Here is a 17,701-nt window from a genome sequence, read left to right as displayed (position 1 = left end):
CCAGACTCTGGAGCCTGTCAGCACCGGGCACCCCAGCTGGGCAGCCCGAGACCCCGTGGGCAGGAAGTCTGGCCACCTTCCCCGCAGGTGAGTGCCCCGACCTCTCTCTTCTCCCGTGGCCTCCAGCCGCCCACTCCACACCCCCCACCCCCCCGCACCAGCTGACGGGATCACACGGAAACACATCGCCAGGGACCAGGAAACATATTCTGATGTGGAACCACAACAGTGGGAAAAGTTGACTTCAAACCCTCGGGGGGAAGTGTGGTGCCTTCACAGGGTTTGTTGGCGTGAACTCACAGGAACGCCGGGAGCATCACACCTCGCCCAGAGCTCTGGGACCCAGAGATCAATGGAGCAGGTCACTCAACCGGGGAATCATCCCTGAGACCCCGGAGCAGACAGCAGGCAGCAGCTCTGCATCCTGACGCAGGACGACCCCCAGAAACACCCGCAGGCTCCCCGTTGCTGAGGTCCTGAGGAAGCCACCCCATCTGCCACCGGGGGTCACAGGCTGAGCTGGTCCCTCCAGAAGTCCCAGGTTGGAGTCCTAACCCCAGGACCTCAGAAGGCCACCGCGCTTGGATGCGGGGTCTTTACAGGGGCCGTCAAGGTAGGGCGAGGCCCCTGGGTGGTCCCGGTCCAAGGACTTCAACGCCGGTACCTGGACCGCAGACTCCAAGCCCCAGAACCCTGAGGGATAAACGCCTGCTGTTTAAGCCACCCCTTCTGTGGGGTCTGGTCACAGCAGCGCCTGGAGACATGGTAGTTACCTTTGCACCTGCAGGGATGATGTGGGTTCACTGACGCCCCATCACAGTCCATGAAAATGAGAAGGTCCTAAACTGGGTGGGGGCCTGTGGGCTTGAGCAGGTTAGCTTCAAAATATCCTTCTTCTTAAGTAATGATTACAAAGAGAGGACGGCTGGCATAAACAGTGTTTATATTTTAACATGCCTCCAAATGGATTTTTAAAATCCCACATTTATGAATTAAACCCAGGTTCTGATTCCCAGTCCGTGGTAATCCTCGCTTCTCTACCTCTTGACTCCTAAACGTGCCAGCAGAAAGGACGTATTCACCGTCCGATGCTTTAGAAACTGTCATCTCTCATACTGTTTCTTTGCCACAAACTTCCAAAAAGGTTTAGCTGTGTTCGTTTGGCGCCTAGAACTACATTATCCGCTGGCAGCTCTAACTACCTCGTGTGTGCTTTAGCTGTGGAGAAAAAGAGGGTCTGAGCACAACAGAGAAAATTCTGAAACAGGTGAAACCCTACTGATCGGCTCTCCTCATCTCATGGGCACGACGGCTGGAAGGCACTAGGCCCTACCATGCAGTCTTGCCGCCAGAACAAAACAGGGAGCAGGAGCAAGAAAACACTAAGCCTCGAATACCCGGATCTCCAGGCAGAAGCCTGCATGCCTGTCACACACGCGTCTTCCTGGAGAGGCCCCCGCAGCCCCCACGGCAAAGGCCGTGTACCTCCTGGGAAGGCCCGTGTGCACGGTCTACGCCTGATAGAAGTCCTGGAGCACAAAGCACTCTGCCAGGGGTCATTAGCGGCCCACCTGTTGGGAAAGCTGTTTAGTTAAAAATAAAAACCCTGGGCTGAGTAAGTGGACCCAACGGAGCACCAGCAGCCCCGACGCTCGGAGGAGCTGAGGCTCCCGCCAGGCAGCCCGTCTCCTGGGAGGAGGAGGCTGCGCTGTTTCCAAACGCCAGCGGGCGGGGCTGGGCGGGGGCGCTACTCCGGGGAATTGCGGAGCCGAGGCCGCATCTGCACCGACAGTGCAGTGATGGCAATTAGGTGCGAGCAGGGAAGCCAAAAACACAGACGCGAGCGTCACTTGGTTTTATAGGAAACAAAACAAAAACTGAGCCCACGTGTCGGTAAACCCTTGTGACGGGCTGACTCCTGTCCCCGAAGGTCTGACCCCGCTCCCCCTCCAGCACCTCGGATATGACCTCACCTGGAGACAGGCCTTTAAAAAGGAGAGAATTCGTGAGGTGAGGTCTTTGGGGTGGGCCCTCGACCAGCACGAGGGGTCCTGACAGAGGGGAGATTCGGACACAGACACAGGCCGGGGGAAGGCCGAGGGGTGTGAAGGCGGAGGGACGCCAGGACGGCAGCAGAGCCGGCGCTGCAGAGCGGGATCCTCCCTGAGCCTCGGAGGGAACCAGCCCTGCCGGCACCCGGGCCTCGGGAACCCGCTGCCGAGGTCCACGCCCGCCTGGACCCGCTTACCTGGTGTAGGACGTCGGGGACCGCGGCCGGGCCCACGGGTACAGGTGCTGCGGCACCGACAGGTACTGGTCGCAGAAGGCGCCCTTGCGGATGTGCTGGAAGGACGGGAACTCCTCGGGTGGGAAATCAGACGTGGGCGGCGTGGCCCCCAGGTCCTCCCCGGCCGGCTCCACCTTGAGCGCCACTGAGGGCGAGTGGTCCAGGGCGGTCTTGCGGGCCTTGACGGGGACGCCGTCGCCCAGGTCCAGGCTGCCGTCGGTGCTCAGGGCGTTGATGGCGGCCACGATGGCCGAGCTGGTGTACTGCGTGGTGTTGCCCAGCCAGGTGTCGTCGGTGACGCTGACCCGTGGCGATCCTTGCGGGGACGGCGTGGGCGAGGCGTGGGGGGAGCAGGACAGCTGCCGGCCGTTGAGGCCGTACTTCCGCTTGTTGCAGGGGGACGAGGGCCGGGATGTGCGGGCCCCCAGCCAGCTCTCCTCGGTGACGCTGGTGCGCGGCGACGTGGAGGGCGAGTGCCTCGGGGACCCGAGCAGGCCGCAGGCCCCCAGGCCACGGGGGAAGCCCTCCTCGGGGTCTGTGGTCTTGGGGGACACGCAGGGGGACTGCCACGGGGACGTCTGCGGGGACGCGTACGGGTACGAGAAGCTGGACTCGTAGGATGAGGCCTCGGAGTTGCAGCTGCGGGACGACAGGCTGCTGGCCGGGCTCAGGCACGAGGGGTCGCGGTAGGCCTCCAGGTTGGGCAGGTTCAGGGTGGCCGTGGACGGGGACCGCTTGGAGCCGGGAAGGACATCCTCCACGTCCACGTCATGGAAGAACTGGCCGTTGCCGTGGTGCAGCCCCAGGTAGGAGGTGATCTCAATGCGAGGGCTCTCCAGGGCCGGGGCCCCGTTGGGCCTGACTCCGCCGGAGGAGAGGAAGTAGCTCGAGGGCCCGCCATCCAGGGCAGCCCCGTAGCCTGCGGTGGAGATGCCCGGGGCCGAGGTCTGCAGCTCGTGGCATGGGGCCGGCAGCGAGGGGTGGGCGGAGGAGAGGGGCAGACCAGAGCCGATGCCGGAGGTGACGTAACTGTAGTGCTCTGGAAGGGAGGGGGAGACGGGTAAGGCGCTGGCCACGGGACCGCCACCCACGAGCCCAGGGACCCCGCGATCCGGGACCGGCCTCACCCCTCACCCCGCGCGCCTGGCCTCCGAGACGGGCTCCGCTACTGCTGCTCCAGCGGAGAAGCAGCCCGAGCCCCGGCCTGGCCAGCAGGGTCCCTGCGCCCCTCCCAGGCCCCTCCTCTCTCCACTCCAGCCACCGCCCTCCCACTTGGACACGCGCCCACCGGGGCTTCCCTCTGCGCAAACATCCTTCCCGCAGAGCCGCAGCGCCGGTCCCCTTACTTTTTTCTGCTTTTTCTCACAAACTGCGTCCGCCACCTGCCCTACCCCAGTCGCAGCCCCCAGCCCAACAGGCGTGTCACCGTCCCCCACTTTCCTTCCTCTCCTCACGTTCACCATCTCACCCATCACGTCCTGCACCAGCAGACCCCACGCCTCTGAGGGCAGCATCGGGCCCGCCCAGGTCTACCCTGGTCCACCCCTGCCTCCAGGTCCCAGGCCTGTGCCTGGTCCAAAACGGTGCTCCACCTGCCCCAACAACAGGCGGGCGGGCGGGTTTTAGACACGGGGGCCTGGACGCTTAAAGACGCTGTGATAGACTCAGCACCAGCGACAGAGGAAACACCCCAAGGGTTTTGGACGAACACATAGGTTCCGGGATCTCTCATGTACCTTCTGATGGTGGCTCATGGCCTAAGAATCCTTCTTTTACAGGAAAAACGAAGCAGAGAATATTGATGTACAGCCATATATTAAATCATTATATATTGATTATAGCCTCAGTAAAATATGTTTTAAAAAAATCACTACTAGTGTAATTAATCATTTTTAGCAGCAAAGCCACACGTCTGGATTTCCAATTTGAACAGACCCTTTGTAACACGTGGGTACCTCATTACCGTGTGCCTAGAGCTGAGGCTCCCAAGGTCTCTGAATAATGGAGCTGCTCGAGGAAACCCTACACCACCTCCCGGGCCAAGCGCACCAGCCTGGAGACGCTTCATCCAATGACAGTGCTGCCCTTATGCTGGGCTTCAGAAACCCACCTGGGCGGACCCCAGAGAATCAAGGGCCTCAAAGTACAGGTTCACATCCCATCGGATTTATTAACAGAAGTGGCTCCAGCTCCCCAAACAGTGGGAAATCTATTTCCATTATGGCTTATTTCAGAAGGAGCGTACAACCTCCCTCTGGTAACCCAGACCCTTATATCCTTTTACACTCTGAATCCCCCGCCCCATAAAACACTGTTCTCTGCTGCTCCCCAAAAGAGCGGCCCAGAGAGAGCACACAGGCCCTGCCCTCCCCGCACCCCACCCCGGGGGTCAAGGGCGGGCTGTCTTCTGGGGGGAAAGCATCAGTGTCCAGATGCTCAGATTCGGTGCCGGATTGTAAACGGCCCCAGGGAGAGACTGAACCGTGAGGAGGAGAGAAGCGAAACTGCAGCGGAGGAACCAGAAGCTCCGAGTGGGAGGCGGCGCCTGGGCGGAGGGGGGCTAGGCGGGTCCGCGGATATGCCCCCCGCAAGCCTCGTCACCCCCTCATCCCGAGAGGGAAGGACGGGCGGCGCGACCAGGGGCCGGACCCCGACGCCAGCGCCCAGCCCACCTGGGGCTGCTGGGCGAAGCTCCCCTCAACTGCCGGGTCCCCCGCTCACACCAGCACCCTCGCAGGCCCACGGACACATTTAACACAAAAACCGTGATAGAATGTTAAAAATCGGAGGACAGTCTTTGCAAAAATCACACAGGAGGTTAATAACCCTGGAAAGGCATGTCCAGAGGAGACAGTCAAGACTGCTCAGAAGGAGGGGGCACGGGGGCTGCAGGCCAGGCCGCTGAGGCCACCCCCGCCACGCGGTGACCCCCTCGGGAAAGGTGCGGACACCCCTGCCTCAGCCCCACCCTGTGCCTGGGTGAGCGGAGGCCCTGGACGCAGAGGAGGCCGGGCCAGTGCTGTCCAGAGGGACCCCGGCAGCGGGCGGGTGTGGATCCCACAGGAGGCCCCGGGGTCTCTGCGAGGGCAGGACCCATCAGGGGCGGCAGTGGTGTCAACACGGAATCAGTCTTCTCTCAGTTACCGTGGGATCCTAAACGCTGCTCTGTGTTTCTTCCCAGAGGCACCTGGCCGATGCGCCGGGCAGAACCAAGGTCCCCTTGCGGCCACAGCGCGGCGGTACGTTACACGGACGTTACAGCCACATCCACGGACCTCCCACTAAGAGGGTGTCCCTTCACCGCCGGCCCAACGCTTTCCAAACCATTCTAACCAGAACTGCCAGTTTGAGAAACAAAAAACCGTTCCCAGTACCTGTGTGGCTTCAGGTAAGTCAGATGTCAACCAAAAGCAGGCTGGACGGGCTGGTGTGTCCTGCACCACCTGTTGTGTGATCACCATGAGGGCTGCGTGGTCAGTAAGTAGAACATTAATAAATCGTATTACATACGTCCAGGGCGGGAATTTCAGTAACGACGCTTCAGCAAGTAGCTGTATTACGTCTGACGTGTTCCAAGGTCAAGTGTGAGTTACAGAGACCCTGGCTCCCCGCCCCGCCCCCCCCATCCAGGCATCATGTGAGCTAAAGCATCGGAACCGGCATTTCTGGCGTTTCTCAGGCGGCTTCTCATCACCGGCTCTCCAGCTCCGCCTCAGCGAGTGGGGTCTTCACCCCGCCCGCCCTGGATCCCCTGCAGGCCCGCAGCCCGACACACGGGCCCCGCCTCTGCCTGCACCGACACCAGAGGGTACTCGCCGGCCTGAACCAGCCTGGACGTGCGCCTTCCCTGGCCCACGGAGGAGGCCGGTCCCAGCTCCTGCGGACAAAGAGCCCAGGGCAGCAGCCTCCGGGGGCCCCGACTTCTGGCAGGCACCCCTCCACCCGCAGCCCGGGGCAGCAGCTATGATGCAGCACGAGCTCCATGCCTCCTTGACGTTCTGTCCGCAAGGGGGCAACGTCCAGATGGCAGGGACAGTGCGCCAGCCCCCCAGCTGAAGGAGGGCTCCAGACCCGGCTGCTCCTGGGAGGAGTGAAGGTGCCCCAGACCTGCACCCTTGCTTCTGTGGCCACCGCGTGCTTTGAGCCCTTTCCTCCACGTGAAGTGCAGCATTCGACGAAGAACGGACTTCATTTTAAAGACAAGTCATCGACTCCAGGAGGGACAGTGTCCAGGCAGGACACTGACGGGAAACATACAAACTGTGCACAAAGCCCAGGCCCGGGGAGTCCGTGCACAACCTCAGGGGGCCTGCTGGGCCTCTTCCCCAGCACCCGGAGGCCTTGGGGGGCCTTGAAGCGGGTTTAGTGGACAGATCCCCACACTTCCCGCCCAGCTGAGGATATCATGTGAATCTGTCATTTATTTTAAAAGATACAGCCGATCCCATCACTGAACCACCATTTGTTGGCAGGAAGGTAATTCTAAGAATTCAAAAAAATCCTAGCAATCAGCTTGGGGCCTCCCCACCACCTGCCCACAGGACTCAGCCACATTCGTGGTCCCGAGCCCGAGTCGTGGCAGGGATCTGAGAGCGTGCCCACCCCTGCCCCCGGCCCCCAGAGGGAGATGACTCCCAGGGCACTCCAAGGGGGGCCTTTATTTAACCAACGTCGGTCAACAAGCGCGACGCAACGAGGAAGGGAAAAACATAAGCCTTTATTAAAACACAAAAAAGACCCTCTAAGCATGAGTTTTCCTTAATTAAATAAAAAAAGGAAAAGCCTTAAGCGCCTGAACTTGATTCTGAGCTCAGCCACAGTCTGGTGACGGAAGTTCTCCCTTTTCGGACAAAACGCGTACAGGTAGGTCCCAGCCTGCCCAGGGCCTGCCTTCCTGCCGGGGTGGGGGGGGCATCTCTCCCCTCCCCGCATCCCTCCCAGCTTCCACTCAATTTCCTACCAAAACCGTATTCAAATCTGAATTCTTGAACTATGCAAAGGGATTACATTTACCTGGAATGAAAACATTTCCAGTAACTTTCCTGACAGCCCTGAGATGCTCAGGCTGATGCGTGTCACACCAGCGGCCACTGGAGTGATCCGCACCCATTACCCCCAGTTTCTGCTGCTGCCTCCAGAGCCTGGCTGCCTGCGCCCAGGAGATTCATCAACTTACAGCGCAGGAGTCTAAGCAAATATTGGGGACAGCTTATTCAAAACGGCTTAATATAGTGGACACTCATGAAAGCGTGGCTCATCTCTGAAGCCATGCCGCCTCCAGGTCCCCGGTGGGGGCGGGCGCAGAGATGGACGCCCGCATGGGGAGTAGGGGTGCCTGGAGCCCGCGGGCCGCGCCTCAGCTCCCGGTGGGTCCAGCACCCACCGCGAGCTCCATCCTCAGCTCGTTCAACAGGCCAGCGCTGGCGGAAGTATTTCCTCTAGTTCTGAAAGCTCACGTATTTCAGAACCACACAATCACATCATCTCTGCACAACCACCAAAAAAGTCGAGCCGTGTCCTTCCACCGTGGCCGACTGCATCTCAGCAGGTTCCCGACCGCTCAGACCCCTGCCCGGCGCCATCCGGGCCCTCAACGGGGACGCGGAGTGCCCTGCTGGCTGCGCCCTCGCTCCGCACACGGCGGCCGTCTCACCAGACAGTGGGAGCCACCTTGCCCCTGCCCACGTCCCCCGTCGGTCACAGACCCTGAGAAGGAGCCCGTCATGGCGACTTTTGTTTTTCATTGTACGGAACATCCCCTTCAGCATTTGCTGGGGTTGAGCCGTAGGACACGAAGCTAGAAATAGAACTGGAAGCAGCCTGGCAGCCAGGCGTCCAAACGCCCCGCCAGGCCTCCTCTCCCCAGCCGTGGGCACTGTCCCTCACGGCAAGGTTATACTTCGCAGGTAGTGGAAACAAAACAAAACACAAAATAAAAAAGACGCTCCACGCCAGGACCTTTCTGTCGGGAGCTGTTTACTGGGCAGGGCAGGAGGGCACCACCGGGGTGGCCAGGCCCGTGGGTGACAGACAGACACAGCTCTGAGGGCACCGGTCAGCCCACTGCCTGCCAGGGAGACGATTTCCAAAGGCAACAAGCAGCCGTCCTCACAGGGGCCCTCTCCGACGCCCCAGCCTCACTGCCTTAGGTCTTCACCTTCCAGGCCCCACGTTGAAGGAATTAAAAACACCCCGTGGCCATGAGTCGCTGTGGCCTTCCTCTGACAAACCACAGAGAATTAAAATGTCCTCTGGGACACAGCAGCCCGCTGGTGGAAACATCTCTGGAACTTTGGGGCTGCTGAGCTGAAGGTGCAAGGGCAGTCACCTGTGCTAAGAGGCCGAGGGGCCGCCTGCGCTCTGGGTGCTGGGCCCGAGCCCTCCCCGCCCGCGCCCGGCCCCGCGCCCTCCTGCGCAGACACGCGGGCCTCTGGGGCGTCCTCGCCATCACCATCACCACTGCCGAGGAGGGAACTGAGAATAAAAACGCCCCCAAATCTTCACGTCATCACAAGATGCCCCCTTTCACACGTGAGCTGTGAAACGCCATCCTGCACAGTCAAGGTGGCGGCGAGGGACCTGCCCTCGAGGCCACCGGGAGGCCGAGGCCCGGCCCATTTCCTCCTGAGTTGCCAGGGCGACAGTCCCCAGCCCGGCGGCCAAAATAACTTAGAAAACAGGAGCCCCAGGCGGGCGGGAAGCAGGGCCACGCCCGCCGCCCGGCTGACAGCAGAGCAGCTATTTCCTGAGACCCAGAGAGAAGCAGGAGGCTCTCTGCCTGCTCCCCAGAGAGGGAAGCCCAACGCCCAGCCTCCTCCCTAGAGGAGCCGGGAGCGGCCCCGGGAGGGCAAACAACACCCTGCCCAGCCCAGCCCAGCCCAGGGCAGATTATTTTTAAAATTCTCTTTTCTTTCTCCCAACAAATGGTGGCTGACTGTCTATCCGCACCTGCCAAGTGCTCTGGAAATAAAGAACCCCAGGACCCACGGCCCCTCGAACACCCGGGTGCCACACGTCCCAGCGCAAGAGGTGGCGGGAGTGACAGGGTGACAGGTGAGAAGATGCCGCTCTCAACTCAGAGAAAATCGTGACAGGGACGAGGGACCCCAAGGTCAGGGCTGGCTGTGTCCTTTTGAGAAAGTGCCCACTTTTGGTTCAGTATCATCTCTAAGGCTCTGCGTCAGCTCGCTTCACAATCGATCTCAGAATTAGTCATTCATTCATTTATTTCTATCCAGGTTCATTCCAGAAATAACGTGAAGTCACTCCTGTCACCCATTAAGAGCTGAAGAATTTAATATAACAATGTAATCATGAACTTAATAATTAATAGTTACAATGGAATGTTAGCAACTAATAAGAACAAGAAGAAAGTACTTTATTCATAATTGCCAAAACTTGGAAGCAGCCAAGATGTCCTTTGGTAAGTTGAATGGATAAATAAACTGGGGTCCATCCAGACAAGGGAATATTATTTAGCACTAGAGCCATCAAGTCACGAAAAGACATGGAGGAGACGTAAATGTATGTTGCTAAGTGAAAGAAGCCCATCTGAAAAGGCTGCGCACTGTGTGTCCAACTACAGGACATTCTGGAAAAGACAAAACTGTGGACCCGGTGAGCAGATCAGTGGTGCCAGGGGCTGGGGGAGGGAGGGAGCTACAGGGGGAGCACAGAGGATGTTTAGGGCAGTGAAAACACTCTGTATGACCCCATGATGGTGGATACGTGTCATTACACACCTGTCCGAACCCATAGAATGTACAACACCCAGAGTGAACCCTATGTAAACTACAGACTTTAGGTGATGATGTGTCAGTGTAGGTTCATCGACTGTAACAAAGGTACCATCTGGTGGGGATGTTGATAGTGGGGGAGACCGTCCCTGTGGGACGAGGGGGAAATCTCTATACCTTCCACCCAATTCTGCCGTGAAGCTAACACTGTTCTCAAAAAGTCTTAATAAAAAAGAAAAAAGTATGAGTGTTTCTCACATAAACAGATAAGAAGGAATGTTTTCTATCAACTTCTTCCCAACACCCTGACAAGGGGAAGGAGCCCTTTCCATCTCTGCCCAGAGCTCTCTCCAGCTGCCCCTCCCCCAAAGCCTGGTGAATGCTGGGTCCCAGCTGCCAGCACCCCGAGGCCTTCCTGCAGGAGGCTTTAATGGGACTGTGGTCCCTGGAGGTTGGGGTGGAGGCTGTATGCTTGGCAGTGAGGCTGAAAACGCACCTTGAGAGTGTTACTCAGCTTGCTGTCGGGGGAAGCAGACATGCAAAGAGACAGGGGGAGGCCGTGAGGCCTTCCCCAACTCTGGGAGCTTCCCAAGCACCAAGCGGGCAGCAGAGCCCCTGAGGACACAGGACGAGCATGGCAGTCCCTGTCCTGGACTGGCTTTCACACCCTGAAGAGGTCAGGAGTGCGGTCCACGCATCACCAAGCCTCTCATCAAAGATATTTGCTAAATAGACTGAAAAGGGGGTTGGATACCAAGGGAGAAAGTCTTCTGGTGGAAACAACCCAGGAAGCCCAGCCAGGACCTGCGCACAGACAGCCCAGCCGAACCCCAGCAAGTGCTGAAGGCCTTCAGGGCCTGTTTCTCCACTTCCGGCCCCAGATCTGTTCAGACAACTGCCTCGCTCTCCCACCCTCGCCAGCCTTGGCTCCCCCTGACCCAAAGGCCTGGAGACGGCGCAGCCGAGGAAGTGGAAAAGAGAAGACGTTTAGGGAGGGCAGATTCAAGCAGCCCTGGCCTGGTTGGAACGTTTATTTTTTCAAAAAACGAGCAGGGGGCTTCCTGGTGGCGCAGTGGTTGAGAGTCCGCCTGCCGGTGCAGGGGACACGGGTTCGTGCCCCGGTCCGGGAAGATCCCACATGCCGCGGAGCGGCGGGGCCCGTGAGCCATGGCCGCTGAGCCTGCGCGTCCGGAGCCTGTGCTCCGCAACGGGAGAGGCCACAACAGTGAGAGGCCCACGTACCGGAAAAAAAAAATACAAAAACGAGCAGGACGTTGCACTTTTAAAAGAGGGGCAGTGAATGATACGGAAAATATTATACAGTCATTGCAGAGACGGGCGCCCGCCAGTGCCAAGTGTGCTGGGCTCAGCTTCACCACTTCACCGCCACGTGGGCAGGGACAGAGAGAACATCTTGAAGACAGACACAGAAAGGGGGCCGACAGGGGGCAGAAAGACAGGTCGGGGAGAGCCAGGCCGCAAGGAGGGGGCTCTTGGTTCCCTGCACGCAGGGCGGCCCCAGGCACAGACTGGGTCTTCCAGTAAAAGGGGGCGTGATCATTCAAGGGCTTATTCTTATCCAAGAGCACACACCCTGGGGGGCTGGGGGGTCCCTTTATCTTCTGTTTAAGTAGAACCTTTATTTTTGACCGAGAAGAGAAAACGAAAGGAAGGAAAGGCCCGGGGACCTTGGTGGTCCGACGTACCGGAGGCTAGTTCCATTGGAACTTTTCCTGGGGCGGGGGGCGAGGGAGGCTTCAGCGCTGCGGGCACAGGGAGCGGGCGGGCAGCCTTGGGGAGCTCGTGGCCCCCGCCCCGCCGGGACGTCCAAGTTCAGGGCCTGGCACACTGTCCCCGGGCGGGAGCGGCGCCCCGCCCTAAAGAGGAGGCCCCTCCAGCGGGAATGCGCTCAGGGCTCAGCGGGAGTGCGGCCCCGAGCCCAGCACGCTTGGCCGGGGGATCTGCCGACTCCAAAGGGGCCTCCCTCGCGACCCCCGCTCGCCCCTCAACTGGACCCGCTGGGGAGGCTATGGGCGCTGCCCCCGCCCCTGGCGCCGCGGGGGGGGTCGGGGACGGGAGACCGGGGGACGCCCCGGGGCAGAGGGGCGGGAGTCGCGGCGCGCCTCCGGGCTCGCCCCTCCCGCCGCGGATCCGGCCCGCCCGGCCCCGCGTCCCCTCCCTGCGCCCCGGCCCCGCGCGGACCCACCTGCGGTGGCCGCGGCGGCGCCCTCGTCGCTCTGGTTAAACTCGAAGAGGAAATCAAAGTCGAACTCCTGGTCCTCCTCCAGCCCCGTCATGTTGGGTCGGGGGTCAGAGATCAGAGGGTCAGGGTCGGGGTCCGAGATCAGGGGTCCGGGGTCGGGGTCGGAGGTCACGGGTGGGATCGGATTCTGGGTTCGGAGTCTGGTCGGGGGTCGGGGACCTGGTTGGGGTCCCGGGTCGGGGTCCGGGGTCGGGATCTAGGCTGGAGTCGGGCGGGGTCCGGTGTCAGGAGTCAAGGCCTGGGTAGAGGTCCTGGACTGGAGTCAGGCTGGGGTCCGTGGTCGGGGTCGGGTCGGGATGGCAGGTTGGGTCGGGGTCGGGGTTAGGGGCCTGGAGGGGGTCCGGTCGGGGTCCAGGGTCGGGGCCCCGGCCGCGGGCACCTGTGGTCGAGGCGCCCGGGGCTCGGCTGCGCCCTGCGCTCGGCCGCGCGTCCTCGGGTAACGTGACTCCCGCTCGCGCCCCTCCCCCCGGCCCTCCCCCGCCGCGCCCCTCCCCCCGCTGTTTCCGGGTTTACATAAACAAGCAGCTTGCCGGCCGCCGGCTTCCGAGTTTTAAATAAACTCTCCCCGCGAGCTGGAGCGCACGCCTTTCACTGGTGTCCCGGCTCGCGGCGCCCACACCCGCGCCCGGGGCCCCCAGGAGGCTCTCGGGGTCCGCCCCCCCCGCGCGAGCGAGACCCCCGAGTGCCCCCCGGGTCCGCACTCGGGATACGCGTGCGCCGGGGACTGGGGGGAGGGGACACGGGGTCCAGCCACCTCCGTCCGCCCCGCCGCCCGAGCGCCCCTGCGGCCGGAGCCGGGTGGGCAGAGGCTGGGGGCGGGCGAGGACGGGAGCCGGCGGTGGACCCCCGCCCGCCTGCAGCCTCACTCCGGGGAGGCGGGCACCGCGATCGGTGCCGGCTGGCTGCACCCGGAGGCAGAGGGTCGCGAAGATCAATACCTGCGTCCCGAACTGCTGCTGACGCCGCACCAACCTACTGAACGTGCCTAGAGGGGCCTCCCCGCTGCCGGGCCCCTCGTAGGACGAGGATCAGCCCGTCTCGGTTGCTGCCGAGTTTACAACGCGCACGTCCAGCCGAAGCCCCGCGGGCTGGGCCCGGAGTAGAATTCCCTGGACCGCAGGGCTCGCTTTCAAAGGAGCAGCTTCTTCCCCAACCCGCTGCGGAAAAGCAACGAACACAGGGAAACACCGTTTTCCAGATCCCAGAGCCCGAAAGAGGAAGGTGGGGGGTTGGTCGGGGCTGGGAGCGCGCTCTCCTTCGCACCTTGAGGCCGGGCTGCTGCTCACGCCTGCCGCCTTTACGCGCGGCCTGCCGCTCGCAGGCTGATGCCCAACTGGCAACCCTTCCTTTCTGGGACCCTGTTCACTTTAGTCCCTCAGATTCCTGAAACACGCATGCACACGCCTGTGCGCGCACAAGTAGCCTGCCAGCTACCCGTGAGTGACTCCAGAGCTTTCCCAGGTTGAGGGGAGAGCTCGCGGGGGGGTGAAACCCAAGGCCCGGACACAGAGCAGCCCATCTGCACAACATCAGTATAAAAAGCTAGGCCCGCCTGAGCACCAACTCTCCCCAGGACTTTCTCCCAGGAGTCCGTTCTAACTTCCCGAGACTCTTGGCACCCTGTGACACCAGCATCTGGAAGAGCAAGAGAATGGTGGCCGAGACGGCGGTGTGAGAGGCTGAGGATGACCCAAGTGGGGGGAGTCGAGTGGGAAAGGAGGAAGGTGCACAAGTGTCCGTTTCTGCAACTCCGCTGCTCATCAAACGAGTCCTGCTCTCTGCCCCGCAGGCCCTCTGGCCCCGTGGGGATTGCTTTTTTCGGAAGCAGATAACCTGGGAATCACGTGACCCCTCCCCCAAACCTTTTCCCTCTCATGACCCTTTCCAAATCGCTGGTTTTCTCCAGTGATAAACTATAGCTCACTTTGGCCTGATTTAGTTTCTAATAATAGTTCTATCTTTGAGATGTATGTTGGAGGGCTGTTTTGTTTTAGTTTGCTTTTTTTGCTGACCTTCAGGCAAATGGAAGTTCTGTTTTCCGTTCAGAAGCCACAACACTTCATTTTCTCTTTTCGAGTTTTTTTTTTTTTTTAAGTTCAGCCACCTTCTCGCCCCCACCAAAAATTTACACACCAACAACAGACTCTACCATCTGTTTAGACTAAAACTTCTCGCTCAACTGTTCTGTCCAGGAGAAAGTGGGTTTACCCTTCCGGGTGCACCCGAGCCCCCCAGGGTCAGGACTTGGGTCTGCTTTATCCTAAGGCCAAGCTGATCCCCAGCTACTTTCAGATCCCCCACCAAGGTAACCGGATAGGGTGGCCGTTTTTTAACTGTTCCTCTTACCAGCACCCCCGTGCCTTTCGTCTTGTAAATGCTTTGGAGCTATTTGCCAATTCAGCAGACACTCCCGTCTTGATGGAAATGTTTAGCTGGCGCTTCCTGTCAGAGGCTGCCGGTGTGCACCGGGCCCAGAACTCCAGCCCTGGGTGTGATAGAGCAGCAGGGCCTTTTCTAATCTGGATTAGGAAACAACGCCGCGAAGTTTAGTGGCAGGAGAACAGCGCAGGCTTTGTTCCGTTCTGGAGAGCCCCGGGCATTCTGTGTGGAACAACCTCTGAATGGGTGGGTGGGTGTACCTACAAGGCCTGCATTTCTCTGCATTCCCCACGCAGAAGAACAAGCACAGGGCCTTCCCAAACAGCAGTGCCTAGTGAGCTTTTACCAGATGCTCATTACACTGGAGGGGAGCGCTGGGGAATCCCTGAGATTCTCAGATGGGCAACTAAAGCCCAGCCGGGCCTGCGGGGGAAGGCCAGATCCGTTCCGCCAGCCCTCAGCAAGGCAGGCGTGGACCTCTCATACCCTGGGCCTGGCTATATGAAGGATTAGATCATACTTTCTGTTTAGCCTAATCCTGTAGTCCTTATAAATACACCGATATTTGTTTAGTCAAAGGGCATCATCACGCCTGGAGTGCTGCCTCTTAGCAGGGACAGCTTCAAATGTATTTTCTTAAGCTGGAAACATGACAAATAACCCCCCCCCCCATAGATGCCTTTTCCTCTTGTAAGAGAAAAAAGATTCTTTATTGCAGACAGACCACCGACTGTTGAAGTAAAGAAACCTAAACTTTGAAAGACCCACATTTTTAAAAAGCAGTGTTGAGAAACTTTGAAATAAGTGTCAAGGATGTAAAATCAAAATCTCGACAACGTTTAAAACTTTTTTTAACAGTAAGAGCTTGTCCTGTAAACGTTACCTGCTGTTTACATTTAAACATTTTCTAAATTGGGATGAAATGGTGAGAAACATAAGATACATCTTCCTCCCTTGATGAAAATACATAGAAATAACATAAGACATCAAGACACTGACCCCATACCGATTTTCTTATATTGAATGTATGGTCTTGAGCTCATGTTTGCTAAAGATAAGGAAGTTCTCCCGAGCTGGCAGTGTTTGAAAACTGCAGTTGTAACGCAAGAGGGGCCGTCACATTTATTAGAATCGTGCAGGAGACAGTAGCATTTACTTCCTAGCGCTCCCCATAAGGGTGTCTACCCTACAAAGTATGAGTACTCATCATGCATTGGCAGGCTAGGCAGTTTTCTTTTTCTTTCTTTTTCTTTTTCTTTTTTTTTTTTTTTGTGGTACGCGGGCCTCTCACTGTTATGGCCTCTCCCGTTGCGGAGCACAGGCTCCGGACGCACGGGCTCAGCGGCCATGGCTCACAGGCCTAGCTGCTCCGCGGCATGTGGGATCTTCCCGGACCCGGGCACGAACCCGTGTCCCCTGCATCGGCAGGCAGACTCTCAACCACTGCGCCCCCAGGGAAGCCCTAGGCAGTTTTCTTAAAATAATTTAGACGAAGTACTTCAGGGTTGATACGGCATTTGGAAAGGTGTCTCCCAGTTTCCATCGTGGTCCCTGACTAGGATGCTAGTCACCCCTTTCGGAGGCTATCTTCAGACACCTTCAGGAACGCTGTAGGAACTCTGGGCTGCTTTGGTCAGGGGTGGGAGGGGTGTTGAGAGGGTGCGGGTGAGAGGACTGTGGATCTAAGACCGCACGCAGGAGGGTCGCAAGCGCACTGTCAGTAGTGGCGGCCTCGCCATCACCAGCCTTCAGGGCAGGGCAGACACTTATGCCATCTTCGTGACTATGAACAAGTAGCTTGAAACTCGGAGGTCTCTTTTCAAACTGTCCTGGAACATCTAGGGTTGGAACTCTCAAGTCTCTAAGATTGCAAACTGTCTTGAATCAGGGGCTGTGCCCGACCGCTCCTTTGATGGCTTTTAGTCCTGCGGGTCGAGCCACCGGCGGGGCAGCGCCACACAGAGCGGTTCGCGGGGCCCAGCGCCTGGAAAGAATCTGCCACCGACTCAGCTCGTGGAGGGGCGCAGAACCCCGCCCCCCCGCAACCTCATTGTACCGCTGGTCTTCCTGGGGCCTTGCCCCACGGGGGAAGAAACCGGCCCTCCCTCTTTCCCAGAGAAACCTCGCTGCTTTCCAAAGTGTCCTTCCTTCGTGGTTCTGACGGCCCCTAACCTCGCCCCGTCCCCCAGCCGCCTGCATTTGAACTGAGTTTTTACAGCCGGAGCAGCCGCGAGGCTGCACCAGCGAAGGCCAAGTGCGCGCACTCAGCGCTAGAGAAGAGGAGACACCTATTGGCAAGAAGGCGCGCTCGAAATCAGGGCTGCTCTGGGGAAACACCAGGGGGACACCGCTTCCCAATCTGTGCAGCGCGCCCGCCGCGCGCCCGGCCGCCCGCGCCCCTCCCTGCGCGCGGACCCTGGACCGGCCTGCTCGCCCCTCCGCGGGCCGGGACCCCGCCGGGCGTGGGTCGGACGGGCGCGGGCCGCACGGGCGCCGGGCTCAGGGCGCGGGGCCGGGGGCCCCCGGGGGCCGCGGCGGGGGTCTGCGGCCGCTCCGGCTTACCTTCCTCTGCCGACTTCATGGTGCCGCCGGCGGGCGCAGAGGGCCCCAAAGTTTCTCCGCTCCCGCAGACTGCAGCCGGAGGGCCGAGTGGAAACTTGGAAGGGACTGGAAAACTGGTACTTGGCATCCACGCGGCGACGGCGGCGGCGGCGGCGGCGGGAGGAGCGGGAGGAGGAGCGGGCGTCTTGCGCCGCCGCGCGGGGCCGGGTCTCCCGAGGAAGGACGCCTCTCCTCCGGCGGACGCGCGCCGGCCCGGGCTTAGCGCCGCGCGCCCCAGAGAAGCGTTGTGAGGGGCGTGTGCGCGCGTGGCGGGGCCGGACTGCGGCGGCCCCGGGAGCCCTTCAGGCTGACGGGCGGCGGGGGCTCGGAGGTGTGCGCCCGCGCCCCGGTCCCCGCGCCCGGCCGCCCTCCCCGGCGCGGTGACTGACTGTGCCGGCAAGTTCGGAGCCTCTGAGTCTCGCTCTGACGCAGGGC

The 17,701-nt window shown here is 60.1% G+C and overlaps 1 protein-coding gene across 5 annotated transcripts in view; it reads right to left on the bottom strand.

The window, feature by feature from the left end:
* NFATC1 (nuclear factor of activated T cells 1) overlaps positions 1-17,354 on the bottom strand; it is a gene marked incomplete at both ends in the record, with an annotated part of 100,798 nt that extends 83,444 nt beyond the window's left edge. For 3 of the 5 annotated variants that reach the window (XM_079717388.1, XM_079717391.1, XM_079717389.1), the window contains 2 exons: positions 2,249-3,326; positions 17,228-17,354. In XM_079717388.1, the coding sequence (XP_079573514.1) occupies positions 2,249-3,326; positions 17,228-17,354 (1,205 nt within the window). Of the gene's footprint in view, positions 1-2,248; positions 3,327-12,229; positions 12,321-17,227 lie in introns of those variants that run through there. The other 2 variants (XM_079717390.1, XM_079717392.1) reach the window with 1 other exon arrangement.
* Positions 17,355-17,701: the final 347 nt, after the last annotated feature.

Source organism: Hyperoodon ampullatus, assembly GCF_949752795.1.
Source record: "Hyperoodon ampullatus genome assembly, chromosome: 13".
In the NCBI taxonomy this organism is placed as follows: Eukaryota; Metazoa; Chordata; class Mammalia; order Artiodactyla; family Ziphiidae; genus Hyperoodon; species Hyperoodon ampullatus.
Note: the sequence above shows the minus strand (reverse complement) of the source record. Positions and strands in the feature narration are given on the sequence as shown.